Consider the following 21,171-nt stretch of genomic DNA (forward strand, 5'->3'; position numbering starts at 1 on the left):
GTCGCACGGACCTGTTGGTAGATGCCATGTGGTGCACACAGTGATAGACTTGGTCCCCAAGTATAGATGTATGCTTTCGTTGATCCACTGTACCTTCCAGAATGACGAAATCACCCAGGAAATGTCACGAAAACATTCCCCAGACTATAACGCTCCCTCCTCGTTGCAGGGTGATTGCTCTCGGACGTTTCACGCCATACGCACCAATGTCATCTGTCCGATAGAGCACGAAATGTGATTCACCTGAAAAGGCCACCTATCGGCACCCAATGGATGCCCGTTGCGGGCTGGCGTGCAAATTCCAGCCTTCGTTGCTGATGAACAGCAGCCACCATGGGTGCATGAACTAGGCGCATACTGCGAAGGCCGATACGCAGCAACGTTCCCTGAACGGTCGTAGAGGAGACACTGTGGTCAGCCTCTTGGTTCATATGGTGGTCAGTTGCTCAATAGTTGCACGTCTATTTGGCCCCGTTCATCTCCACAGCCGTCGATCATTCCTTTCGTCTATGGCCCGTGGCGCACCACAACTGCCTCGGCGCCAGTTCTGAATATCTGAATATCGTTACGTTGTCATGCACGGTATACTTTAACCATCAGCTAAATCGCCCCGTTTCCACATCGCGACGATTGCATTGTTTACCGCTTGCCCCCCCCCCCCCCCCCGGCCCATCGTGACAAGTTTTATATACCCCCCACTGCTAGTGCTGCCACCTGCCGTCCGTGAGTGATTACTGCACGTTTACGTCGGACACAGGCGGTGAACGCATTAATGTGACTGGCCCGTGTATATCAAAAGAAAATCATCAACGTTCAGTTGCAGATTTTAATGGTAACACAGTATATTACTAAATTATATTGTTACAAAAGTATATCTTTAGCAATCTGTTGTGTTGCTTTAGAAAATGTGTCGAAGAGTTTCATGATGAGGTAGTGGATTTTAATTTGTCGGCTATCCTCTGGCTGAGTTCTTTTACATGAATGATTTTGACTGATCATGATTCGAGATTAGGCCTACTTAGGTATGAAGATTATCATTGAGTGATCTGAATCTAGTTGTCATTTGAAATTCATGTAAATCTGGAAATAAAATTTTAAAAACATACATTTGTAGTATCCCTCGGACGGACTGATACTTGCCAGTTTAAATTCAGTGCTGGTTGCTAGATAACAACACGATGATTTTGTTACAATGCGTAACAGCGACGTATAGTGAAGGTACAGATGTTCTAAGACACTACAAACTTCAACACCAGTCCTCGCCGTATCCAACGTCGTTCCTTGTGTGAGACATCTAAAATCCTACTGTTTTAGCTACCACATTAATCAATTTTCTTTTTTTTCCTTCCAAATAATGATCCGACGCCACGAACAACTTACGGAGCATCAGAAAAAAAAAATGTTCACATGTGTGTGAAATCTTATGGGACTCAAATGCTACGGCCATCAGTCCCTAGGCTTACACACTACTTAACCGCCGGCCGCGGTGGTCTCGCGGTTCTAGGCGCGCAGTCCGGAACCGTGCGACTGCTACGGTCGCAGGTTCGAATCCTGCCTCGGGCATGGATGTGTGTGATGTCCTTAGGTTAGTTAGGTTTAAGTAGTTCTAAGTTCTAGGGGACTAATGACCACAGCAGTTGAGTCCCATAGTGCTCAGAGCCATTTGAACCATTTGAACTACTTAACCTAAATTATCCTAAGGACAAACGCACACATCCAAGCCCGAGGGAGGACTCGAACCTCCGGCGGGACCAGCCACACAGTCCATGACTGCAACCCCCTAGACCACTCGGCTAATCCCGCGCGGCTACAGAGCATCTTTCATGAACTTTCTACGTTATTATTTTCTTAAAGTTGTAGCAAAGTCAGGGGAATCGCACGGAATATCACACGCAATTAGTTGCGACTTAAATTTGCCACAACTTTCATGGCCGGCCAGCGTGACGAATAAAATAAGAAAATGAAGTGGTCACTTTTCCTTCGCTGACAATGGCGATGAGGAAGAGTTAGTCCTTTGCCCTAGAATCAAAGGAAAAACTCGGTCACGGACAAATAGAGGGCATGCCACTACAAGAAAAAGATTTGTCCTCGAAGAATCGACGAAACCTTGCAGTTCTCCTACCACACGGATTTCTTTTTGTTTCCGCGGTGAACTCAAATCGGGAACACAGCTAAACTGACTAGATAAAATTCTATGCGTCACTTTTGTTCCCAATGGCAGTCGAGTTATCATCACTATTCCTTTCGCCTTCAAGTAACTTTGTGTGTTATCTCTACGCGTCGGCAACGGACATTTTCTTCCGTTAAACGAGGATAATGGAATGTAGTCGAGTTAACTCGGGTGATGCTGAGGGAATTATGTTAGGAAATGAGACACTTAAATTACTATAGGAGTTTTGCTATTTGGGGAGCAAAATAACTGATGATGGTCGAAGTAGAGAGGATATAAAATATAGACTGACAATGGGAAGGAAAGCGTTTCTGACGAAGAGAAATCTGTTAACATCGAGTATAGATTTAAGTGCCAGGAAGTCGTTTCTAAGAGTATTTGTATGGAGTGTAGCCATGTATGGAAGTGAAACATGGACGATAGATAGTTTGGACAAGAAGAGAATAGAAGCTTTCGAAATGTGGTGCTACAAAAGAATGCTGAAGATTAGATGGGTAGATCACATAACTAATGAGGAGGTATTGAATAGAATTGGGGAGAAGAGGAGTTTGTGGCACAACTTGACAAGAAGAAGGGATCGGTGGTAGAACATATTCTGAGGCATCAAGGGATCACGAATTTGGCATTGGAGGGCAGCGTGGAGGGTAAAAATCGTAGAGGGAGATCAAGAGATGAATACACTAAGCAGATTCAGAAGGATGTAGGTTGCAGTAAGTACTGTAAATGAAGAAGCTTGCACAGGATAGAGTAGCATGGAGAGCTGCATCAAAACCAGTCTAGGGACTGAAGACCACAACAACAACATGGTAAGAGCCGGTTCCTCTGACAGTCTACGACAAATCTGTCGAGGAGACATTCCCTGAACACTTTATTTTCTGCGCCAGGTACCATAAACAGAGATAGACAAGTCGTAACTTTTTTCAGCTAAAGAGTCGAATATGCTTCGTTTAACCTCAGTTACAGGCCTCCTCTGCAATCAAAATGACATTAAATGCGTTCCTAGGAGACCGGTGGCCTTTCTGGAAAAGATACTTGTGCAGAAGCGTGGTGTAAAATGTCATTTTTATCTCGCAATGACAAATGTTGACCTCATTCAAAACAGGTCAGTCAACAAGATGCAGCACAGCTGCCTCACTCGCTGGGAGGGCTGCGTGACAGAGTGAAGCTTGCTACGGAGTTTCGAAACCCAGCGCAGCGACATCCGCGTCCTCATCTGCAAATGTCAAGTCAGTGAAAGGTCGCTTAATTGCCGCGCCGCAGGAAGACCCGCCAGCAGCCTCGGTGCGTGTATGCTACCGTTCGCTCGCCAGCTGGAAGCGGACAAACATGGGAACCTACCCCGAGGACGTCGGCGGGAAAAATAACACTGGGGAAAGCGCCCTTGCGAGGTAGATCAAGACACCGATAGACTTCAGCCTTCAGCTGCACTAATGGGACACAGTAAAGTAATGTCGCTTACATGATACTTCCAACACTGTGACGTACGTGTAAGCAAGGACAAATAGCTATGTAATAAGGAAATATCTCTCAACATCAGGGGGTTTTGGTCTTACTGTTTTTCAAAAGAAGGGAAAGCGAGATGAGGGTTTAACGTCCCCGTCGACGGCGAGGTTATTAGAGATGAAGCCCAAGTTTGGGAAGGAAAACAATAGGGAACGAAATGGGCCGCGTCATTTTCCAGGCACCTTTCCCGACATATGCCTTTACCAATTTAGGGAAACCACATAAAATCTGAAACTCGATAGCCAGAGGTGTTTTAAAAATTAGTCTTTTCGCATGTGAGTCCAATGTCTTGACCACTACGCTACCTCGCTCGCTTTGTGCTTCAAATACAGGAGATAAAATGGTTCAAACGGCTCTGAGCAATATGGGACTTAACTTCTGAGGTCATCAGTCCCCTAGAACTCAGAACTACTTAAACCTAACTAACCTACGTATATCACACACATCCATGCCCGAGGCAGGATTCGATCCTGCGACCGTAGTTGTCGCGCGGTTCCAGACTGTAGCGCCTAGAACCGCTCGGTCACCCCGGCCGGCACAGGACATAAGAGAGCCTCAACAAAAAGATTGATGGACATCGTTACATGAAATACCCTCGATCCACGTAATTTGTGTATAGTTATAATGAAACACAGTTTATGGCTTTACTTCTAAATTCTTCAGTGTCAGATAAAAGGCTAATATACCCTTTGCCTTTTACAACAAGAAATAACAATATTTCTCTTTCGCTAGGTTGACATAGTTCACACAACATTAAAAAAATTATTTTCGATATTGAGGTGAAAAACAAGTACGTTGTATTAAGCAGTTGTGCTTTCTGGCGTGTGTTACTGCTGGATGTAAACGAAATTGTGCTGTCATGAAACACGAAAATGTTTATATCCCCGAACGGCATCAGGTGTTCAATAAAAAGCCTTGTCGATCGCTGAGAGCTGCCAGTGTACCCCACGTCTCACCAAACGACATGGCACGGATGCCGACACACAGCATTCAGGGAGACATGAAACGGGGCATAAGTCCGCTCACCCAACGCAACGATTTTTCTTAATTACTTCTGGATAGCGTCAGCATGTTTCTTCATCAAAGCCAAGCGTGTCCATTTCCATTCCCATCCCTGTCACCCCAAATAGTTTTCCGTTTCTAATGATCTTCATGACGACGGCGTATTGGAGTTGAATACGGCTTCCTCACTTTGTTCTGACTCTTCGTCACAGCAAACTGCGCTTATACCTGATGGTGGTATCATTAATAACTATAGCATTTGGGGTAATGTGTTACACTTCAAGTCAGACAACGCTGCAGCATATTGATTAAAGTTCAAAATTAACGAATATACCGCCGTGCAGAAACCGAAAGAAATGAGTCAGAAACCACCCGAATGAGAGTTCAGGCCGCTGGTAGTCAGCAACGAGATAAATGAACGCTCGGTACGGTGTCTACCGCACACAGTTCGCACTGCCTTCAAGTACATTTAAAGTTGTTTCCTTTTCCTTCACTTTATGAATACCAGAAAATTTGGTACTGAAGACTAAGAAGTGCCAAAAGCAACTAGCATAGCTTGCCCACACACTGTAAGTGAGCAACTGACTTAAAAGAGTCCTTAGAAATGTTGATAAACCTTTTACAATGTGATTAAACATGAAGGTGGATACTAATCTTGTCACTTGGCGCGCTTGATTTAGTCGTACCTTTCGGTCATACACATCTTAATATTACTGAATGAGGTACCGGTATATATGGCTACACTTATATTTTCTACTGGAGCCACATAATACTGTGGAACCCGTCATAAAATATGCCTGTCTGCAGTAAACGATAACTCGTGAGAGGAACAAAGAAATTTATCCCGCCAAATGGGCTGTTTCTATGACAGATTTAACTTTCGCCTTATAGCAAAACAAAGCAAGATATGGCATGTGTTCTACCAGATCACCGCTTGGAAACAGCTGCTAGACAGTCCTAAACGGAGTACTCGAACATAAGGAACTGATGGTTAAAAATGGATAATATGGTAGGTATGGTTCAAAGTGACGAACGTCTGTCTCAACGAATTAATTGCATCATTCACTTATGGAACTTAACTCTGGGTTCAAAATCAGTTGGTGTCGTTGAATCCACATGCTGTATATTAAAGGAGTGTAACTAAAGCGCGACCAGCACTCTCCACACTGTATTCCGGAAACCGTGCATTTTACAGGCATATTCATAAGTGCTTATTGACGAAACTTCTACCACGCTATTCAACACTAGCTCCTCAAATTCTGCTGAGCAAATAATTTTGTGGCGATATCTTGGGAAACACTTTGCAGCTTGAGTCACGCACTTTGCAGCTTGAGTCACGCAATTTCTCGTAAGTCTCAATTCACGGCGATAAATTTCTCCAAATTAGGATGTTTTCCTCTTCTTGTGGTACTTTTGTCTGCACATTCTTTCACCTTTTCGAGCGCTACATCTTGCTGCCCAATACATTAATGTGTATCTCTAAAACCCTGCAGCGCGGGATTAGCCGAGCGGTCTATAGCGCTGCAGTCATGGACTGTGCGGATGGTCCCGGCGAGGTTCGAGTCCTCCCTCGGGCATGAGTGTGTGTTTGTCCTTAGAATAATTTAGGTTAAGTAGTGTGACCTTAGCAGTTAAATCCCATTAGATTTCACACACATTTGATTTTCTCTAATACCCTGTTACGAGTTGTGCCCCATCTTCTGGAACTATACAGATAATCGAGTATAGTTTTCTACCTAGTGGCACCGATGTCGATGCGCCGATGAAATAAAAATGTGCCTCACACGCTTTACTCACTCAATGTTTCACCAGGCAGAAAATTTTATTTCCGACCAATGGTTCCTTATTTCGAAGAACTCAATTTATGATAACGATTTTGACCTTCAGAGTCAAACACTGTGTATTACTTTTCCTTCACTCTAATGAACTACAGTACATATCAGGTCAACTTCCACTATGAAATCTGAAAATGGTACGGGTTAACCAACTATATAACATCTCTTTCTAGCTGTAGACAATACTCAAGCATCGTCGCCAGCACAGTTCGGCTGTAACCGGATGCTATCGGCTGTGTGGTGTCATGGATTCCGTAACTGACTGCTGAGACCGATTCCTCCTACTGATAATCAGCTATGATTTATCATCCCCGTTACGATTAGACGTCTATTCCACAGGAATCTCACGAAAGGAGGACTACGACTGTAACAGGTTAGCAAGGATGTGCTTTAGCTAAGTTCCGACGCACCTCCAGAAATTCTTCAGTTACATGAAACTGCGCTACGGCGTCCAACATTTCAGACTTTCGATCGAGTACGGTTTGATATGGACGATTTCTGCTACCTTGCAAGTAAAGTATCGCATGCCTGACGAAGTAAGGAGGACACGAGAAGCAGAGTGGGGCGGGGAAAAGGATAATCCCACCAAAGAAAGTCTACTAGTATTCAAACACTTTTTTTTTATTTGAGGACGAAATTCCTGTGAATGTACATCCAAAGCACAGCATTGTACGGAAGTGAACGAAAGACAGTAAAATAAGTGAATCGAAGATTTTGCAATTTAGTGTCGCAGAAGGTTTCTGAAAATTAAGTGAACGAATACGTAACTGGTGGGTTATCCACAGAATCGGTAGGGAAGGATACATTTATTGAATTGGGTTTATTGTTTGTATTTTGTATTTGCCGTGATTTGGAAAGCAATAAAATAGAATTAACACTTGAATGGAGAAAAAATGGTAAGAGAGTAGCCTTTATTTTATACATCCAAATTTTTAACAGCTAAGAATACCCAAATTCCAGAACTATGGAAGAAACAAGAAAAGTGTATATGAAAACAGTAAATAGAAGCGGGGACAGGATGATATGAGACGTGTTAAGGCATCAGAGAATGACTTCAACTGTGCTAGAATATTTATGGAACGGAACAGATATCGGAATAGGATGGCATAAGGACAGTATTGTGCAAAGGGTAGTTGCTATTCAGGGTGTAGCGGAGATGCTGAGTCGCAAATAGGCACAACACAAAGACTGTCAAACAAGCAAGCTTTAGGCCAAAAAGGCCCTCACTGGAATTAGGCGACATACACACCACTCACAAAAACAACTCACACGCACTACCGCAGCCTCTGGCTACCGAGGCCAGAATGGCCTCAGCACCGAGAGAGTGTGGTCGTGTGTGTGTGTGTGTGTGTGTGTGTGTGTGTGTTGTCTAATTCCAGTGAGGGATTTTTTGGCCTAAAGCTTGCTTGTTTGACAGTCTTTTTGTTGTGCCTATTTGCGACTCAGCATCTCCACTATACGATAAGTAGGAACTACTCTTTTTGTAATATTGTCAAATAGATGAAGAAGTTGTAAGACGAAGAGATTGGCAAAGGGGAGAAGGAAATGGCGGGACGCTTCAGACTAATCGGAAGACTGATCCCCTTCCCAAACTCGTTAAAAAGAAGAAGAAAAATATACGTGTTGTGTTCCTGCTAGCTTGGACTCTTCCGTCGCTGGTCCACAGGAGCACCTATGTGATGACCAATAAGCGCAGTCAGGAAACGTACCGAAGAAGGGAGAGAGAGGGATCAGTGTGTTGAGACTGGTGGGCCATACGACAGCGCCTCTTTGTGACGCGGCGCTGACAATGTGGTGCTCTGCTGCGCTGCGCGGCGCCGTTTCCGCTGCCGCACACCCGCTCTCTACGGCCGTGGGCGCGGCGCCGCTCGGAGTGGGAAGCGCCAGCCGCGCCGCGTGGGCGAGCTCAGCTGGCCGCGGGCCCGGCGCGCCCTGCCGCCTCGCTTATTACCCTGTCCTCTTACAGGGGCGCGCGCTTTGTTTCCTCCGCACATTTACACCGCAGTCTGGACCGTGCGAAGGCGGATTAACGGCAGCGAGCGAGAATTAAAGACACGTCGGAGACGTGGATGGGTCACAATGTCAATTAACGATACAACAGCCGCATCGACTGTACATTCCAACAGCAAAAATGTTGTAATGTACTTTACAACGACCGCTCTGTTTAGTTAATAACTAGTTATGCAAATACCGACTTCTCTTTATTGGATACGTAAAAAGTAATTGCTAAAAACATTCGACAGATTAGATCGCATAAATATTTCTGTACGTACACTCCTGGAAATAGAAATAAGAACACCGTGAATTCATTGTCCCAGGAAGGGGAAACTTTATTGACACATTCCTGGGGTCAGATACATCACATGATCACACTGACAGAACCGCAGGCACATAGACACAGGCAACAGAGCATGCACAATGTCGGCACTAGTACAGGGTATATCCACCTTTCGCAGCAATGCAGGCTGCTATTCTCCCATGGAGACGATCGTAGAGATGCTGGATGTAGTCCTGTGGAACGGCTTGCCATGCCATTTCCACCTGGCGCCTCAGTTGGACCAGCGTTCGTGCTCGACGTGCAGACCGCTTGAGACGACGCTTCATACAGTCCCAAACATGCTCAATGGGGGACAGATCCGGAGATCTTGCTGGCCAGGGTAGTTGACTTACACCTTCTAGAGCACGTTGGGTGGCACGGGATACATGCGGACGTGCATTGTCCTGTTGGAACAGCAAGTTCCCTTGCCGGTCTAGGAATGGTAGAACGATGGGTTCGATGACGGTTTGGATGTACCGTGCACTATTCAGTGTCCCATCGACGATCACCAGAGGTATACGACCAGTGTAGGAGATCGCTCCCCACACCATGATGCCGGGTGTTGGCCCTGTGTGCCTCGGTCGTATGCAGTCCTGATTGTGGCGCTCACCTGCACGGCGCCAAACACGCATACGACCATCATTGGCACCAAGGCAGAAGCGACTCTCATCGCTGAAGACGACACGTCTCCATTCGTCCCTCCATTCACGCCTGTCGCGACACCACTGGAGGCGGGCTGCACGATGTTGGGGCGTGAGCGGAAGACGGCCTAACGGTGTGCGGGACCGTAGCCCAGCTTCATGGAGGCGGTTGCGAATGGTCCTCGCCGATACCCCAGGAGCAACAGTGTCCCTAATTTGCTGGGAAGTGGCGGTGCGGGCCCCTACGGCACTGCGTAGGATCCTACGGTCTTGGCGTGCATCTGTGCGTCGCTGCGGTCCGGTCCCAGGTTGACGGGCACGTGCACCTTCCGCCGACCACTGGCGACAACATCGATGTACTGTGGAGACCTCACGCCCCACTTGTTGAGCAATTCGGCGGTACGTCCACCCGGCCTCCCGGATGCCCACTATACGCCCTCGCTCAAAGTCCGTCAACTGCACATACGGTTCACGTCCACGCTGTCGCGGCATGCTACCAGTGTTAAAGACTGCGATGGAGCTCCGTATGCCACGGCAAACTGGCTGACACTGACGGCGGCGGTGCACAAATGCTGCGCAGCTAGCGCCATTCGACGGCCAACACCGCGGTTCCTGGTGTGTCCGCTGTGCCGTGCGTGTGATCATTGCTTGTACAGCCCTCTCGCAGTGTCCGGAGCAAGTATGGTGGGTCTGACACACCGGTGTCAATGTGTTCTTTTTTCCATTTCCTGGAGTGTATTTAAGCCACCCAGTTTCGAAAGATGTTGCTCTCACCTTCAAGTCTTCAAAATCTTTTTCTTACGAAACGTGTTCACTTTACGTAGGAACTGGCGTGAGATCCAACGTAACATGAACACGTTTCATAAAAAAAAGGTTTTTTTTAAAGACTTGAAGATCACAGCGAAGTCAGTAGAAAACCGATTGTCTTAAATACACAAATATTTATGTGATCGAGGCTGCGGCATGTTTTTAGAAAGTAAACAGATCGCTCCTTCGGTCTTCTCAAAATGAGAAAATTCTATTACAAAATAATTCCTGGGGCTGCCCGTAGGTGTCATCTTGTGTAACATACGGCACGCTTGACTTGACAACTCACTGAGTTCGTTACGGTACCCTGCTCTACTAGACAAACTTAAGTGCTAGTCATAACGTTCAATTTTTGAGGGAGGTTTGATTTCTCATCGTGATTCTACATAGTCTTGAAATCGATTGTGCATGAATAGAATATAAAAATAAATTGTGATACACATGCACTTAAACACTGACGTTAATACTAGAATAAATTAAACGGCTGAAAAAAGACGCATATGGACGTCCTATCTATAATAGATCCCGAGAGGGGTAGGGAGTGGGGAGTGGGACTCTGTAGAGAACAGCCGTCTACGACTCGCATCATCTCTGCACACATCTGTACAGCATGAAGCAATAATATAACAAAAAAGTCAATCAAATATCGGTCCTTCAGTAGGTTTATGTCATTAATATACTCTAAGGCAATAAAAACCGGTACACCACGAAAGAATTGTCTGAATGGGACGGAAATCGGAAGATCTGATATACATGTACAGACAAACAAACTACGACGGCTTCAGAAAAATTGGCTCATATATTCAAGAGAAAGGGCTTCATAAACTGGTCAAATTAATAACGCGTTGGTCCACCTCTGATCCCTATGCAAACAGTTGAATAAACTAGCCATAAAAAATGATTCAAATGGCTCTGAGCGCTATGGGACTTAACATCTGAGCTCATCAGCCCCCTAGACTTAGAACTACTTAAACTTAACTAACCCAAGGACATAACACACATCCGTGCCCGAGGCAGGATTCGAACCTGCGATGGTAGTGGTCGCGCGGTTCCAGACTAAAGCGCCTAGGTCCGCTCGGTCACAGAGGCCGGCAACTACCTATCAATTGCTCTACGTCCTCCTGTGGGATATCGTGCCAAATTCTGTCCAATGGGCGCGTTAGATCGTTAAAATCCTGAGATTGTTCGAGGGCCTTCTCTATAATGATCCAAACGTTCTCAGTTGGGGAGATATCCGGCGACCTATTTAACAGACGTAGGGTTTGGCAAGCACGAAGGCAAGCAATAACACTCTCAGCATTATCTTGCTACAAGTAAGAACAGGATGGCTCCGTATGAAGGAAAACAACGGGGCGTAGAATATCTTCGACGTGCCGCTGTGCTGTAACGATACCGCGAACGATAGCCAGAGAGTCCTGCTATGAAAAGAACTGGCACCCCAGACCATCACTGCTGGTTGTCCGGCCGTATAGCGGGCGACAGTCAGGTCGGTATCCCACGGCTCTCTAGGGCGCCTCTGGACCACAAATCAGTAGATACTGGCGCCCAGAGTTCCTTGACTTCTGGAAGGCACCGACACAGTTACACACCGTTACCTAATGAAAAAAGTACGCGCGTAAGGAATATCAGACTTGGTTTTGTGACTGGATTAAAGAATTAAAAGCATTAGAACACAGCATATTCTTAACGGAGAGGAATCTTCAGGCGTAAAAGTACTTTCAGATGAACCCTAGTGAAATTTTAAAGGACTATTATTCTGCACAAAATATATAACTGAAATGTCGGAAACCCAAGAGGCTTGTTGTGGGTGGTGCTTGTTCCGCACAAGAAGACGTAGCGACTGAAAGTTTTAGCGAAATGCAGAAAGACCACTCAAAGCAAGACTTGTCTATCGATCATCAACATACGCGTATGTGATGTATTGAGTTTAAACAGGCGGGGAATACCCATCGTTCTCTGTTACACTATTGCCAAACAGTCGTTGCAAACAGTCACCTCCGTTAAATATCTCGGGATGAGAATACAAAGCAATTCAAAATGAAACAATCACATCAAACTAATCACATGAAACTCAGAAGCCAGACTGAAATTAATTGGAAGAATTCTCTAAACTTGTAGTCCATCACATGAACAACGTAGCTTTAGACAACCTCATTCGACTGACACTTGAGTATTTCTGCTCAGTCAGTGACTTGTACCAGGTTGGACTGGATTGATAGAGGAAACGGAAAAGATCCAAATAACAACAGCGCGTTTCGTTACGGGACCGTTTAGTAAGAGGGAGGCGTTACGCACCAAAATTTGCTTTAGAGCTACCATGTCGAGAGCGTACGTTGATAGAAGAGTCAACCTACATATTTAACTGTGGTCATGCTGGCTAGGTTTAGGAACCGTAATTGTGTGAAATAAATATTTGTATTTTCCTGCTACCAGTCGCATTTATTTTTTATGTTCAATTTAACACATTGAAACACGTTTCGAGCATGTTTCGCTCTTCATCAGGCGTTTATGTGTACAGGTGTTACTGAAAGTTAAAATTTCTTACTTTATATTAACGTAGAAATGTTTTGTTCATTTTTCTGCTGCTGGAGTGGCTATTGGGGTATTTTTGGGGGAAGGGGGAGCGCAGTGGGTGGCCAGAAATCAGCAGGTGCTGAGCTATGCTTCGTCGTTGTCCACGCGGCTGCTACGGTCGCCACTGCCTGTGAAGGAAACAGGTAGTTCTCTGTTATTTGTTGTGGCATGATAATCGAGCGATATACTTTTTTATATGTCGAGTGCTCATTTACGATTCTGACGTCCCAAAGCTTTATCTTAATTGTCAGTGAATTGGCGGAGCCATTCTTCAACATCACACCACTGCACTGCTTAGTTTAACACTTTTTCTTAATGTAGTTCACCGTAAAAACGCTTCTCCACAGACGTTTCACTGTACACACTGGAAACGTTTCTACAGTGGAAGTACATCAGGAAAAAAGTGTTAAAATAAGCAGTGCAGTAGCGTAATGTTGAACAACAGCTCTGCCAACACACAAATGTTACAGGTGAGGCTGTGGAACGTCACAACTGCAAGTGAGCAATTGACATATAGAAAGTGTATCAAACGACGCTGATGCCATAACAACTGCTGTCTAAAACTTTTTGCTTCATGCACAGGCTGTGGTATCACCCACAACAACGAGGCACAGCTCCAAGCCAGTAGAAACCAACAATGGACATCGGTTGCTCGTCACTCATTGCCCTCCCCCAAATACCACAACAGCCACCCCAGCAGCAGAACAAGTGAAAAAAGCAGTTCTAGGTTAATCTAAACTAAGATATTTTATCTTCAAGAAATATCTGCATGCATAAAGGCCTACCGATGAGCGAAACATGCTAGAAATGTGTGGAGTGTATTAATTTAAATGTAAAATAAATAAATGGCCCCTGCAGCAGAAAAATATAAATAAACATTTGACCAAGATACTGCCTCAACCTACACACATGTCCAGAAAAGACTACGAAGGTAAATTTACAGAGATTTGACCTATTATACATCATTCGTAAGAGTTGTCTTTTCCGTGTAAAATTCTTGAATGGAACGTTGCAGGGAAGGGGAAAGGAGGAGTGGTGGGAGGTGATAAACAATAAACAGCGTACAGTCCGCCACATGCGTTAAGATAGCTTGCAGAGTGCAGATGTAGATGTAAATGAAAATGCGAATACGAAAGTGGCAGCAGCTCATGAAGTGCCTCTATTCGTAGAATGAGGGGAGATGCTAACGTGATTGTTTTGTTGCAGAATGAAGCTGCTGGTAGTATCGCTGGCAGTGCTGTGCGCGTGTGTGGCGTTCCCCGTGGACGAGGCGCCGCGGCCAGTCGTGCCGCTGGTCATCACCGACTACTCCTCCGTGGCTCCAGACGACACCAAGAAGGAGGCGTCAGCTGACGCGCCCGTCAAGACCGAGACGCCGGCAGCCGAACCTGTGGGGGAGACTACGAAAGCTGTTGCAGCCGCTGAGGCTCCCGTCCCGGCCGCCCCTGCCGAGCCAGCAGCTGCAGCCGCCGCGCCCGTAGAGGCCGCTGCTGCTGACGCCGCCAAGCCGGAGGTCAAGTCCGACAAGCCCGAAGCGGAGGCGACGGCAGCCGCGCCGGTGGAGAAGCCCGCCGCGGAGGCAGCCAAGCCAGAGGAGAGCAAGCCCGCCGAGGACCCCAAGCCCGCGCCAGCTGAGGACGCCGTCAAGGTCGCGGAACCCGAGAAGGAGGAATCGCCCAAGCCGGAGGGTGACAAGCCCGTTACCGTCGCAAAGGCAGAAGAAGAGCCGGCCAAGGCGGCATCGGAGCCGGTCAAGGCTGCAGAGCTGCCAAAGCCAGAGGACGAGAAGAAGCCGGAGGAGGCTGTTGCGGACAAGACCGAGGAGAAGGACACACCGAAGCCCGAAGGGGAGGCTGCCAAAGCGGACGAACCTGCCAAGCCAGAAGAACCCGCCAAGCCGGAGCCGGCCGTCGCCGCCGCCGAGCCCGAGCCCGCCAAGGAGGAGAAGAAGCCAGAGGAGGTGAAGAAGGAGGAGGAGGAGCCAGCGAAGCCGGAAGAAGCCAAGAAAGAAGAGATGGCCGTTAAGGACGCCCCCAAGGAAGAAGCCAAGAACGACGCTCCCGCTGTCGCTGCTGCCGCCGCGACCACCCGCCGAAGGCGCGAAGCTATTGCCGCGGAGGAGAAGAAGGACAAGAAGCCTACGGACAACAAGAAGGACGACAAGAAGGGAAAGTCTGAGGAGGAAGAGAGCAAGGAAGAGAGCAAGGAAGAGAGCAAGGAAGTGGCGCCCGAAGCTCCCGTCAGTACCGAAGTCGCCGCCGACGCCAAGCCCGAAGTGGCCGCAGCAGAGCCGACAGCGGTGGAACCCGTCAAGGCGGAAGCGGAGGAAAAGAAGGCGGAGGAGACGCAGAGCGCGGTGAAGGCGCAGCCGGCGGAGGAGCCGGAGAAGAAGGCAGAGGAGAAGCCCGAGGAGGAGAAGAAGCCGGAAGAAAAGACTGACGAGGTTAAGAAGGAGGAGGAGGAGAAGAAGCCCGAGGAGGAGAAGAAGGCGGAGGAGCAGCCGACGAACGAGGCGCCCGCCAAGGCAGAGGAGAACCCGGCGAAGGAGGAGGAGCAGAAGCCTGCGGAGGCTGCGGCGAGCTCATAACGCGGCCCGCGGGCGCCCGCGCGAGCGCTCCTGCACTGTCCATCTGCCGGCAACGTAACTCCTTCCGCGGCAGCGTCAAGTCGGCAAACGTTCTCCTAGCTCTGTCTCGCAGACAGCCCCTTCAGCGACAGGAGTTACCTGGCATGTGGGATATGGGGACTCTCTCTTCGCCCTGAACTCTTCTACCCTCGACTCGTTTCACACGAATGGCAATATCCGAGTGGCTGTGTCCCACTCAGAAAAGAGTATGTACTTTGCATTAAATCGTAATCCAAGTACTTGCTAACAGGAGCTTCCTGTAATCAACTTGTCATCTACTTGCCTGTCACGACTGAGTCTTTACAAGAAAATAACTGATTTTCCCTTCAACAATACAAAACTACTCCTTAAGACATTCTGCATTAAATTAAAACCTTCGTGTGAAACTTGAGCTTAACGATTTCATGCCTTCTTGACAAACACCGTACACAAAATAAACATAAATACTCACTTCAGTTATTTCTGGCGAGTCAAATCGATAGCATTTACGATAAATGCTAAATTATACTCGCCAGATCACACGCGATGTTGTCAAGAAAGTCGTGAAAAACATGAAAGTTACTGTGGCTATGAGCCATCAAGTACTGTAACAGTAGTAATACACCACATGGCAGCATACCTGATCTGTTGGATTACTCCATTTCATCCTAGTTTAGAAAAAGTAAATTAATGATACAGTGACTGAGTGAAATTGTGGACAGTACCCGAGCGAACTGTCTATACAAGCAAATAGTTTACAAGTGTGTGTGTATGGATGTTATCGAATGCAACATATCGTACAGAAAGGCAATAAAATTTGCCTCATTTTTCATCGTATACTGTTACAAATACAATTAAACAGTTATGTTCAGCACTCCGTTATCAGTTGCATGTAATGTAGTGTGTCTGTATTTAAAAAAGCTTACAATAAAATCTATTTTATACAAAGATCTCATAGTTCGTTACTTTGTATCATGTACATTAATCTGCAGACATAAAGATAAAACACTTTACTCTTGTCTTCACACACGCTTTTTTCATTCATAATGATTCTTTTAGTATTCCAAAAACAGATATATCTTTTTTAAAGGTGAGAGGCAAAGTTCTTGCTTCTAAATACACTCAGTTTTCCTTGTGACCAATATATTTTTGGTTAGTAACGGCGATAACGCTTGGTCACTAATAATTCTGTATTTCAGCAGTAGCAGGCGCACGAGAAGAGCTACAGCAACTTCATTAAAAATGATTAAGGTTGCCATAGGTTCTCTTCTTATATCACGAATTTGATGTACGATAGTCTAAAAATACAATAAGAATGCATCTTATCGTCAGCAACAGGGGTGATAGGTAGATCACTTTACACATAAGGTCCATTCGAGAGAACAAAATTTCTATTTGGATTCGGTCTATGAGAATTTCTCATTGTGGCTAATGAGTTCTATATGTCTAAGAATCAACTGGATTACCATCTTTAGTCGTAATATTGATAATGGAATATAATATAAGTAGTATTATTATGTGTTTCAAATTTTGTAACAGATGTAGTCTAGACATGTTATCAATTATGCAACTTATGGTTCCTTTTCTTCCTCTAGGATAGTATCCATCGTAGTAACCTATTTGATATCATGACGTCATTCATCCTGTTCACATACTCGAACCCCATCAGCTGTTTTTGTTGGATGTCGCCACTTGCTATTGTCCCATGCTTCTGCTGCGTACAAAACTAAAATCTGGACTATAGTCTTATACATTATCTTCTTCGTTGTCCTTATCTTTTTGTTCCAAATGGTCCAAATGGCTCTGAGCACTATGGGACTCAACTGCTGTGGTCATTAGTCCCCTAGAACTTAGGACTACTTAAACCTAACTAACCTAAGGACATCACACACATCCATGCCCAAGGCAGGATTCGAACCTGCGACCGTAGCAGTCGCACGGTTCCGGACTGCGCGCCTAGAACCGCGAGACCACCGCGGCCGGCTTTTTGTTCCACAGAACAGAGACCACTGCCCTTGTTACAGTTCGTCATTTATTAATCCTACTAGCTTTTTCATCATTGCTTGTGCCCTGTTTATTAAATAATACCCCAAGATAGTCTGCCTTATCTACACTTACAATTACTTCTCCATCTTTCACCAAATTATTCACTTTTTCCGTTCCAACAGCCAAGTACTCACACTTCTTCATGTTCACCTTCAGGCTAGCCTTACTGTATTCCTCTTTCAGCTTTTTATCATATAGCTGAGGTCATCCTCATTTTCTGCTAGTACAAACTGGTCATCTGCAAAATATAGGCTAATTATTTTGCTGTCCCCTAGTATCACTCCCATAACCTAGCATTTTCTGCGCCAAGCCAGAAGTATCGCTCCAAGATACAATTCTTCTGTTCAAATCGTTCAAATGGCTCTGAGCACTATGCGACTTACTTAAACGAAACTAACCTAAGAACATCACACACACATCCATGCCCGAGGCAGGATTCGAAACTGCGACCGTAGCGGTCGCTCGGTTCCATCCTGTAGCGCCCAGAACCGCACGGCCACTCCGGCCGGCCAATTCTTCTGTCCAACTGTGTTATTTTCTCACAATTTCATAACAACCTTTAGCAATCTTTTATCCAACTCTCTCTCTTTCAAAATTTCCCGACGATAGTTGGTGGGTACACTATCACATGCTTTCTCTAGGTTAATCAAAGTAATACGCGCCTAGAGATGCTTGCTGCATTACGCTAGTTATCGTGAACAATAATGATGAGAAGTATTTCACTTAATGACCTAAGACCTGTTCAGAGGGCCATCAACTCTGTTTGAGCGCGACCTATGCGAATTTCTCATTTTTGTAGTTTACTCCTTTCCAGCAATGAAATGCAACATGCAATACACGTTCCACATCAAGTCGAAGTTACACAGAAGATTCTGCTCAAGTTTGCCATCCTGCCCTAGAAGACTTCAACAGATCCTTATTTATTTTTTGACTTGGTCCTCCGCCTATTAGACGTTGCCTCGTACCTTGAAGCATACGAGTTTACAGTACGCCGGCCGCCACAGCGGAGGACAGCGACGACGGGAAGACACGTGATGCAACTCTCGGCAGCCGCACAGCGAGCTCCATTCAAATCACTTGCCGCTCATGCGACAGCTGCGTAATTGTCCAATCAGGACACTTGCGCCATTCCTTTCTTCCTGAGTACGCCCCATTTCCTAAATTGAATAACAACCGGCACTATCCTCACTTACTGGGTACCATTGACGGCGCAGGCAGATCACACTTGCTGGCTGTGCTCGCCTGCACTATGTCGGCCTCTCTTCTTTCTACTGCTCCAGGCAGCAGAGTGCGACTAAATTATTCATCAAAAACTCCTATAAAGCACGGCGCCAACGACATCTCATCGTACCAGCGGAATGTAAATTATCTCTCACACTGATACTGACACTGATAATTAAAAAAATCTAATAATTAAAAGCATTTTCCCACAAACACAATTTTACTCATCGGCTACAGCTTCACGTGGGTCTCCGTTTAGATTTCCCTTTTCATTAACGAAAAACACAAAATATGAATGTCTGCAGTATTTCCTTTTCCAGGTTATCCAGTTAACCAGTTTCCGGATTACAAAGTTATTGTTAAACAATAAACAACTACGGAGTTCCAAGATGTGACGTGTTATGAAGAATTTTGAAAAAAGATACTGCAGTCGAAATACGAATTAGGAAATCCACACAGAGTATTTACTGCATTTCGTAACGTGAGCATTTCAAGTACAAAGATAACAAACTAAGCAAAGGATAAAATGCACCAGGGAGAAGGTTTCACGCGTTAGACAACAGTTTGACACTGCTCTGCTGCAAAAAATACATATAAATAAGCTATTCACAACTCATTCTTGATCCAAGAAGTGGAACGTCAGTGGATGAAATAGGCGAAACCCCAGGTTACGCGATCTGGGGAGAAGCAAACTGAAGCTAAAGGATTTGAAAAATATCATGGAAGTTCTTTACAAATCAATAACATAGTAAGAAAAACAGTTAAGAGAGAAACAAAAAAGAAATTTTCTAGATGCATAAAGGTTACGAGCACCTAACACATGCAAATCAGTTTTTGTTTCGAGATAGACGGCTTGCGTCGCACGCCAAGTCGAATTCACTTGTCCTGCATTTCATACAATTTCGTGATACCAACAATGACAGTGTAGCTTAGAATCTGCATCTTGGTGCTGTTTTTGTATACGCAGTTCCGGAGATCGATGAAACTCCGTAGCATTTTCGTAGCGTCTGAAATCAGAAATGTCTGCTGGGAGCCGCTGGAAACGTATGTCCGCGCAATAAGTCACACTGAATGAAAACGTCTTACTAGTATGGTAAAGCAGACGTTTTGAAGTTCTATGGAACATTTCTCGTAAAGAACTATGGCACAGTACACAAAATTCTGAGTTACTTGAGGCCTGAAGAGAAGTCGTTGTTCGAGGCGGAAGTTTGAGGATTATGTTTCTGGATTAGCGAATTTTCGTACGCGGAAATACAAACAAGTCAAACACTGTCCATATTGAGTTCTAGTTGGGAGCCGGTACAGAGCCGGTACACTCCGCTGTACTACGGTTTAATAAAATGCTCGTAAAACTATTTGACTGAACCCAACTTCTTGCTTGCGAGGTACAGCAGTCGCAAAGTAAATAAGATTTGCTATTTTGGCATGAAAAGACGTGAGCGGTTACGACCTCCCACGAAGGCTTAGTGACATGCCGTAGGTACCAGCTGTGTTGCGTGTCATCCAAACAATCATGAGGACACACAATCTACGGAACTTGTTTACGCCGCTCATATATTTTAAACTGGAAACACGCTCTGCACCACTCAAAATTTGCTGAGGGTTGGCTGGAAATAACTGTTCTACAATAAGTCGAACCTCAAACAACCTGCCCTACCCTTCGGGATAGGAAACAAAACCTGAGAAATTATACCATATACATTAACTACCATAGTCCCTGCCAATAAAACAAATAAAACAAATAGTGAAACCCCAAAGTAATAGTTCGAGATGGAGGAATATACAATCACAACAGTGGCGAAAGACAGAAGTGTAAAGTACGTTCATACACACTAAAGAGCTTCATAAACGACCAGTAAGTAGAAAATTGTATACAACCGCATGACAAGAGCACATGTCGGCTCTCAAAGATGATGGCTTGAAAATAATCACAAGAGCGACTAAAGAAAAAAGTATACTACAGCGAAGTTAAAAAAAATGACTTTGCTTGCTATCTGAAAGAAAGGCCTGCTTTTAGTTACGTACTGGTCCTTCAATGATGAAACAAACAAAAAAAAGTTAGAGGTGTGCAGAAGCTGTACTGTCAGCTGCACTGGCATTTGTCGCACGGAAATGGCGTAACCTAGATACATCCACGAAGTATGCAAATGAATATTATAAATAATAATCACTCCCACGGTGAACAGCAAATTATCTAAGGTTGTATTGGGGCTATTTCAAAGATTTGAAGAATAATGAGCGACAGATCAGAATCACAACTGGCGTCAGAAAGAAACAGATGGATAAGTAGAACTTCCGGAACTAAGAAAAAAGAATCTTTTCAGTTACGTTTCGACAGTTGTGTAATTAGTAAGACGAGCAATGACTAAGGGAAGAGCAAACTCACCGAAGTAGGGTTACATTCGCCTATGGTGCAGGCGTACAACCTGTAAACGTATGCTTTAATGGGA

The 21,171-nt window shown here is 45.4% G+C and overlaps 2 protein-coding genes across 2 annotated transcripts in view; one reads left to right on the forward strand and one right to left on the reverse strand.

Moving 5' to 3' along the window:
- The window catches only part of LOC126355630 (neurofilament heavy polypeptide), a 29,118-nt gene extending 12,714 nt beyond the window's left edge, over positions 1-16,404 (forward strand). Inside the window, exon 2 of the mRNA XM_050005997.1 lies at positions 14,056-16,404. Within this exon, the coding sequence (XP_049861954.1) occupies positions 14,057-15,436 (1,380 nt within the window). The 5' untranslated portion in view covers position 14,056 and the 3' untranslated portion in view covers positions 15,437-16,404. The remainder of the gene's footprint in view (positions 1-14,055) is intronic.
- LOC126355638 (serine/threonine-protein kinase S6KL) overlaps positions 1-21,171 on the reverse strand; it is a 782,652-nt gene that overhangs the window by 549,781 nt on the left and 211,700 nt on the right. The window lies entirely within an intron of this gene.

Source organism: Schistocerca gregaria, chromosome 1 (assembly GCF_023897955.1).
Source record: "Schistocerca gregaria isolate iqSchGreg1 chromosome 1, iqSchGreg1.2, whole genome shotgun sequence".
In the NCBI taxonomy this organism is placed as follows: Eukaryota; Metazoa; Arthropoda; class Insecta; order Orthoptera; family Acrididae; genus Schistocerca; species Schistocerca gregaria.